The sequence below is a fragment of the Zea mays genome, chromosome 4 (assembly GCF_902167145.1).
Source record: "Zea mays cultivar B73 chromosome 4, Zm-B73-REFERENCE-NAM-5.0, whole genome shotgun sequence".
Classification (NCBI taxonomy): Eukaryota; Viridiplantae; Streptophyta; class Magnoliopsida; order Poales; family Poaceae; genus Zea; species Zea mays.
In genome coordinates, this window is record NC_050099.1 from 65459844 (window position 1) to 65467832 (window position 7989).

Here is a 7989-nt window from a genome sequence, read left to right on the forward strand (position 1 = left end):
GTGAGTGAGTTGTGTATAGAAAATATAGTTGAGTTGGGTTCGAATTCCTAATCCGTCCGTTGTACATCGCTAAATGCGAGCATCAAAACCAGCATCAGTTTTCCAAATTCCCACTCCGGATACCGAAACGACGTTCTGGTTCGCAAATGAAGCTTCAGTCAGTACGTGCGCCTATTAAATCGGCCATTTCTCACCCCCACCGAACGGACGGAACGGAACCCCTAGTGCGGTTAGCCAGGATTGAAGACAGAACAAGTTACATAAATGAGTGAACCATTCCACCTCAGAATTATTTTGGCCGCCGGTTCGAGATGAAACGAACGGGCCCTTAGCCTTCTCGCCTGCTTCTCATCTCAAACGCAAACGGAATGGCAGCCGGGTCTTCCAATGGCGCCGCCCTAGTCGCCATCGTCGACGACTTCTACTTCTCCGTCCTGGCTCACGGGCGAAACGACGACAGCGCCGCCGGGGATGACGTGCTCTTCCCGATATCCGACGAGAAGTACGCCACGGAGCTCCAGCTGCAGGAGGTGATCATGTCCTCCGCCATCGCGGCCACGGCGCGCTCCTCGGCCGCCCCACCTCGCAGTCGCAGCAGCACAGATGCCAGTGCCTCTAGCAGCAACAACGCCGCCGCAGCCGCAGCCGCAGCCGCAGCAACGTCGGGTCACAGCCAAGGTAAGTGCGCCTACGCCTCGTCGTCCAGGCCGTCCGTCTCCGTTGCCGCGGCGGTCGTGTTTTGCAAGATCTGCATGGACGTGGTGCCGCCCTCGGACGTGCACCGCGCCAGCCGCGGCTGCGCGCACTCCTTCTGCGGCCGGTGCCTCGCGGGCTACTTGGGCGCCAAGATCCAGGAGAGGATCGCCGAAGTCAGGTGCCCCGAGGAGCGGTGCGGCGGCGTGCTGGACCCGGAGCTCTGCCAGGACATCTTGCCCCGCGATGTCTTCGAGCGTTGGGGTGCCGCGCTGTGCGAGTCCCTGCTGCTGGGGGGCAAGAGGGCCTACTGCCCCTTCAAGGATTGCTCGGCGATGATGCTGGTGGACGACGGCAGCCACTTCACGGAGTCGGAGTGCCCGAGCTGCAGGCGGCTCTTCTGTGCGTCGTGCAACGTGGCGCCGTGGCACGCCGGCGTTACCTGCACCGAGTACAGGAACCTTGGGAAGCGGGACAGTGGCGTCGAGGACAGAATGCTGCTTGAGATGGCTAAGGGCAAGAAGTGGAAGCGGTGTCCTAAGTGCGAGTACTTCGTGGAGAAGCGTGATGGCTGCCTGCACATCACTTGCAGGTAAGTTCAGTACTAAACAAATACCTGCGTAGTGTTGTTTTGTTTTTGTTCAATTTAGAAGTCCACTGCAATGCTCGAAATATTTAAGGTTCTTTTTAAAGAAGATGATGAGAATTAAGGTCCTCGTTTGTATGAGTTCTCTATTGTAGGTTCTTCATTGACTCAATCAAAAGTTTAACCAACCAAACTTAGTTAAAGCACTTCGTCGTAAACCAAAATCAAGGCAAAAATGAAGCCAAAGTCAGTTTTAGCTAGAAACTGAAACCACGCAAAAACATGATTTCTTATCATTATTAAGAAGCTCTAATCGTACTAGAGAGTAGAGACCTTAACTTATAAGGTCTAGAAATCTTGGTTTTATCGGATAGATTCAGTGTCGAAGACTCATATATAAACAGGCCTAGAAAAAGAATAGAAAAATACGAGCTTAAATTTAATAGATCAAGGCACATGTGCAGCTCGTTTTTGTTGAGATTTTTTTGAAGCAATGTAATTGTCTTGAATCATTTCCTTTGCATGGAAATATTCTTTTGGCCGAGAATTTGAGGATTTATGATTTTGTAGGTGTGGCTTTGAGTTTTGCTATGGATGTGGCAAGAAATGGACGACTTCTCATTCCCGTTGCACAACAGCCTGAGATTCGATGGATGCCATCTTGGACCCAAGCACAAGGCCAACATCATGGTGGTTTTATATATCAATTTTAAGTGTCATTTTTATTTCCTTTAGTTTCTAAGTATTTTTATTAATAACTTGTCAATCATACCGCTTCATATAGTCCCTCCGTTCGTTTTTGTCCTACGTATTTGCTCACTTCACGGAGACCAAGAAAATGGATGCAAACACGTAAGACTGCGTTAAAACCACAACGCTCGTTTGGGCTTCTCAAGCGCAAGCCCACCAAAACAAACTCTGTTGCTCCCTCCATTCATTTTTCTGTTTGGTCGCTAACGAGGCACGCCACTACAGGACTTGTCTTCTTTGCCAAGTGCCACAGACACTAGGCAAAGCCTCTTTTACACTCGGCAAACGATTTGTCTAGTGTTGCACTCGGCAAAGTGGAGTCGGTAACGAAGGAATCGGCAAAGTGCCTTTGCCGAGTGTCATTTCTCGGGCACTCGGCAAACACTTTGCCTAGTGCCACATGTCACTCGGTGAAGAAAAGTTTCCATGACGGCGGAAGGCACGGTAACGGAAGCTTTGCCTAGTGCAGCACTAGGCAGAGACGACCCCTTTGCCGAGTGCAGCACTAGGCAGAGGCGACCCCTTTGCCGAGTGAAGCACTAGGCAGAGGCGGCCCCTTTGCCGAGTGCAGCACTAGGCAAAGTGTGTTTCCAGGCTACCCTCGCTTCTTACCTTGCCGAGTGCTATGGTTGTTGCACTCGGCAAAGACCCTCTTTGCCGAGTGCAACACTAGGCAAAATGACCAGAGCCACCCTTTTTATTTATTTGTATATATTCCATCCAAACAGACAGAAAATACATATCAAACACCACATACATATCATCAACATCACATGTAAAGCAGCAACAACACATGTCTCACAAATAAGTTCACATGTCTCATAAATAAGTCCACATGTCTCACAAATAAGTCCACATGTCTCACAAATAAGTTCACAAACGACGCACGCAATTAGGCTCAGTTGGTGAAACATGAGGATCATTCGATGCCGCCGATTGATTCTGCAAAAATGAGAAGGCATTGCATGTGTGAGACAAGATAAATATATATTATATTTAACGAAAACTTTCATACTCTACTAGGTTTCAATTAGTGCAGTGGTTTGACCCTAAGCATGAACATACAAACTAAAACAGTCATACTCACAGGAGTGGAAAACTGAGATGGAGGTGGATTTGGAGTGAATAGCGAAGGTGGTGGAGCTACACCCGTTGCGGACTGTATGTAACGAAGAATGTCCTCCGTCCTCTGCTGCTCGGACCTCATCCTCGCATCCAACTCCAAACGTTGCCTCCTCTCTTCTTCAAGTTGGGCCTAGAACATTTCACCCACATGTTACAATAATGCATAGAAAAGATATATTATCAATGAACGACGAATATAGCATGAACAACCTGGAGTTCCCTCCTCTCTTCTACCAGTTGGTTCTGCAATATTTCACTCAAATGTTAAAATAATGCATAGAAAAGAAATATTTCAATGAACGATGAATATATCATGAACAACCTGGAGTGCTTGTATCCGATGCTGTGAAGTGTCCTGCCGAGGTCGTATAGCTGGGCTCGCGCTCGTGCTACTTGCTCGAATCTGAGATAGAGAGGGAGTAGCGGCTGAGTCGATTGCACCGTCACAAATCCAGTAGCGTCCATGCTTCTTGCCTCCTCCAACCCTCATGACAACTTCTGCGTCAAGCTCCTCGGTGCTCGGATCGTATTCAGACCCATGGACCTCCCTTGCCATCGATGTGTACTCACTGAGGCGACTGTGGATGGTTCCATTGTTGTACGCCTCTGGCCCATCCTCTGGGTTATAATTGACGTCGGACGTCGCCTTGGCCTTGTGGGACATAGCAAATGCCTTGAAGATGGAACAAGTCTGTCCACCATGTGACACCGACTACGAGAAAACCAGCGAGATGATTAGAAATTATGCATAATTGAGTGTTTCAATAAATAAATGAATTCACATACCCATGCTTGTGCGTATCCGCTGAGGCTACGACTGCCTTGATGGTGTGGTACACCTGGCATCATCAAACGTCGATCCCGACAAGTGTTGTGCACCTCCTCCCACTCGTCTGAGCACCATTTGTCCACCATTTGTTCCCAACACTCGGGATGTGTGGCACACCAATAAGGAATCATCTATAGAAAATCAAGTACAAGATGAAATTAAGGCTACCTAATCTCAAAAGTAATCGGTATTAATGTTTTGTATTTACCTCCAAGTACTGGTCCCGAGTCAACGTCATGGTTCTTGCGTCCTTTTTGGAGACCTTCTCTCTAAGGATGGCCCCATGGTATTTTATGATGGCCTCGATGCGCGCCTCGTAGTGCATATCTACGACGAGTTTTTTACAACATCTGGTAGCCAACGCATCTGCCCTGCCCTCATATCCCTCCTGACATCTGTAGAAATCCTATATATACAAACATGATGCATACATTCATTATTTCAAAAATGTCCAACGAATGCAATGTATTGAGCAATATGGGATAAGAAATATTTACCCACAACTCTTGCTTCACCCGCTCTGCCTTATTGTTGAATACCCTACCGACTCGATCTTCAGCATCGGGGGCAATGGCATAGTGGTCGAACGAGTAGGCTGGCACCATCACTCCGTCGTACTCAACCATGCCAGGGAAGTGTTCCTTGCACAGAAGACCGAGTATGCCATTGACTCGGCGTGTGTGAGCACCTCCACTCACCACAGTCGACCAGTTCCTGCCCAAGTGATTAAGAAAATTATTAGTTTCTATTTTGAATTTGAACATATAATATCAAGATTATATGAAGCAAGGTTTAAAATAGCGGGCTTGTAGCTTCCTAGCTTCTACTGCTACTTGATGTGCGGAAACAGTCACTGGTTTCCTATGCTAGCTGGTTTCTGTAATTGGCTTCTGTAACCGCACAGCAACAGCAAGGAGGAAACAGGCAAAGGGGCAAAGCCGATTTTGTATTGAAGGAGGAAACAGTCACTGGTTTCCTATGCTAGCTGGTCAGTCACTCACTGTGCACTGAAAGGCTGTGGGTTGTTAATTGTCATCTGTCAAAATCGAGCAATAGCGGTTGTGGGTTTTCTGGACAGACAATAGAGAAGCAATGTTTTCTGGACAGACAACAGAGAAGCAATAGCGGCTGTGGGTTTTTTCTGGACAGACAACAGAGAAACAACAGAGAAGCAATGTTTTTATGAAGCTAGTCCTAATTGGGCAGCAGCAGCCCTATTAAAGGCAAAAAGACCTTCAATTGGGCAGCAGCAGCCCTATTAAAAATCTGTCCAGGTGATTGAAAATACTGCTACTCTACTTTTTTATGCAGCAGACCTTCAATTGGGCAGCAGCAGCAGACCTTCAATTGGGCAGCAGCAGCCTAACTTCACATGTATTCATTAAGCCAATCTAAATACTGATACTCTACTTTTTTATGCAGCTAAATGGTGGTTGAACCATGGAAATAGTTCTCCAAATCTTAGAAAGCTAGCAATAAAAAATTTAGGCTTAACATGTAGCTCATCAACATGTGAAAGGAATTGGAGTGATTTTGAAAAGGTAAGAACAGATTGTGCAATTTTTCATAATTGCTTGTTACTAGAAGATAGTGGCAATGAGTGGATCACTAGAGTTGCATCAATTGAACAAGAACAAGCACAAAACACTAAATTTGTTGAAGCCACAAATGCACAAGGTCAGTCATCAAGGACAGCAATAGAAACCGGAAAAAGGAAGAGAAAAGTTCAGCCTAAAAGAAAGAAAAGGACAAGGAAGCTCATTGATATTAATGAATGCAATGATTGATACCAATGAACTACTTGTTTGCTGTTGTAGTAAGTAGTATTTTAGAAGTTGGAACTATTGAACTGTTTGCTGCTAAACTCTTTTGGCATAGCCCGCTATTTTAAACCTTGATATGAAGTAGTAGTGATGACATCTAAAGTTACTCACCTTTCCCCCTCGGGTTGAATCACCGGACGTCTCTCAAGAGGTATCGGTCGCTTAGGGAGGCTTGCGGGACCTCGCAAGTAGACGCTCGAAGAACCAGAGGCAGTAGAATCTCCTACTGTCGCCCCCTCGACGTCTTGTTGCGTCTCCTCAGCGTCGCCCTGTGCCTCCTCGGCATCATTCTGCGCCTCCTCGGCATCGTTCTGCGCCTCCTCAGCCTCCAAGGGCAGCTGCTCTTCCTCACATGACGGGGCAGGAGGCGCCTGCTCCCCGTCCGCCCTGCGAGTGCTCCTCCTCCTCCTCCTCCTCTCTGACGGTAAAACAAACCTCGGCCTTTGGTAAAGCGACTCTACTCTCCTCATCCCACCGCCCACCATCTTTATTCAATTATCTGCAATTAAGAACACTAAACTAATTAGCACATATAAACAAGGCATAATTATAAATATATGCAAAATAAATAAAAGATAATTACAAAATAACATAATATTACATTGATTAGAAATAATCTTCATGATCAGGATTAGTTGGATCATAAGTATCATCATCACTATCAACCATGTCATAATCAACACTATCTGAAGAATCAATGTTGTCATTGTCATTGTCTAAATGTAATTGCTCAAGAATTTGTAAGTCCTTCACATTTTGCACCTCATCTCCCTCCTCATCCACAGCCATTTCAATGTCTACTTCAATTTCGATCGCTCCAGTTAAGTCTATCTCAAACCTCCCTTCTAGCCCCTCTTCTTGAAAGAACTCTCCGTCATATGTGTTTGGGTCTAAGTTATAATCTTCATCATTTGGGACATGTAGTTTACCGTGCGACAATACCTTGTGCACAACATACCAATCCTTAAGATGCTCTTTGGTTTGGCATGCATATGAGAGATAATAAATTTGTGTTGCCTGTTGGGCCACAATATAGACATCGTCTCCTGGTAATACAGAATCTTGTCGAATTTCGACTAGACCCAGATTAGAATATGTCCGTCTCGTTACTTCAGGATCAAACCAATGGCATTTGAATATGACAGGATTAAGAGATTTGGAACCATAAAACTTGAGTTCGTATATTTCTTCAATTATTCCATAATACTCGACCCCATCAAGGCCAGGCGTAAAAACTCCAGAACTTGTAGTTTTTCTATTAGGTCGACTCTGCTCGTAGCTTGTTGTGCGGAAACGATATCCATTTACGTCATAACCAGAAAATGACCTGACCCTATAGGCAAAACCATCGGCAACCTGTCTCAACTCGGGACTCATAGACACATCTCTTTGGCCCTATGAGCTCAAGCAAAATAGATCGTTATATTATTCGCACATTTTAGAAATGAAATCAATAACTAGATTGGACGGTACCTTCTGTTTAAACCAAGAAATAAAATCGGGCAAACCATTTCCTGCACCCTTTCTAAGAAGGATATCAAATTCCTGTGGGGTAGGATCCCTTGATCCACGCCAGAATTTAGAAAGAAATTCTCTGCATCATGCATAATTGAGAACTTACTACATCATGTACGGGTTGAGGCGTACTTAAAAAGGTTTGTTGAAAACTTACTGCAGGTACGGTGTCACTTCGTCAAGGTTGGTCAACACATATAACATGATATGGCACCACTCTTGATGATTCAAGGTCTTAGTGGTCGAACCACTTGCGCTTCCGAGTTGCCCACAGAAAAGGCTGAGGTTCGATTCATTTTCGTCAGCATTGTAACGAGGGGGTGGATTATGCACACTAGGGAGGTTGTCACCATAGTATGTTGTTGTGAAGTTCGACACCTCCTCTAGAATGTATGCCTCTGCAATGAAAGCCTCGATTTTGCATTTATTTCTACATTTCTTTCGAAGAACCTTTAAACATCTCTCGATTGGATAGCACCAACAGCCCTGCACAGGCCCCCCCATTCGTGCCTCATATGGGAGGTGCAAAATCAAATGCTGCATCGGATTGAAGAAGCCAGGTGGAAATATCTTCTCCAACTTACACAACAACACCGATGACATCCTTTCCAAGTCTGCAATCACGGTCCGAGATAACTCCTTGGCACAAAGCTGGCGGAAGAAATAGC

At 45.8% G+C, this 7989-nt stretch overlaps 1 protein-coding gene and 1 long non-coding RNA gene across 2 annotated transcripts; one reads left to right on the forward strand and one right to left on the reverse strand.

Annotated features, from left to right (window-relative positions):
* The first annotated feature begins 253 nt into the window (after positions 1-253).
* Positions 254-2079, forward strand: LOC103653331 (probable E3 ubiquitin-protein ligase RNF217). Its single transcript, XM_008680262.4, has 2 exons — positions 254-1285; positions 1850-2079. The coding sequence occupies exons 1-2, from the start codon at positions 369-371 to the stop codon at positions 1920-1922; spliced, it is 990 nt and encodes a 329-aa protein (XP_008678484.1). The 5' UTR covers positions 254-368; the 3' UTR covers positions 1923-2079.
* An 809-nt stretch (positions 2080-2888) lies between these two features.
* Positions 2889-3519, reverse strand: LOC109945520 (uncharacterized). Its single transcript, XR_002268726.1, has 4 exons — positions 3477-3519; positions 3365-3397; positions 3117-3284; positions 2889-2971 (listed from the first exon to the last, which is right to left on the reverse strand). It is a non-coding gene; the product is annotated as an uncharacterized lncRNA (long non-coding RNA).
* Between the last annotated feature and the right edge of the window lie 4470 nt (positions 3520-7989).

Bases quoted from the DNA above. Each gene is read 5' to 3' on its own strand.
- LOC103653331 (XM_008680262.4), top strand. From the start codon at position 369: ATGGCAGCCGGGTCTTCCAATGGCGCCGCCCTAGTCGCCATCGTCGAC. The intron at 1,286-1,849 runs GTAAGTTCAGTA...ATGATTTTGTAG, and splicing joins TGCCTGCACATCACTTGCAG to GTGTGGCTTTGAGTTTTGCT.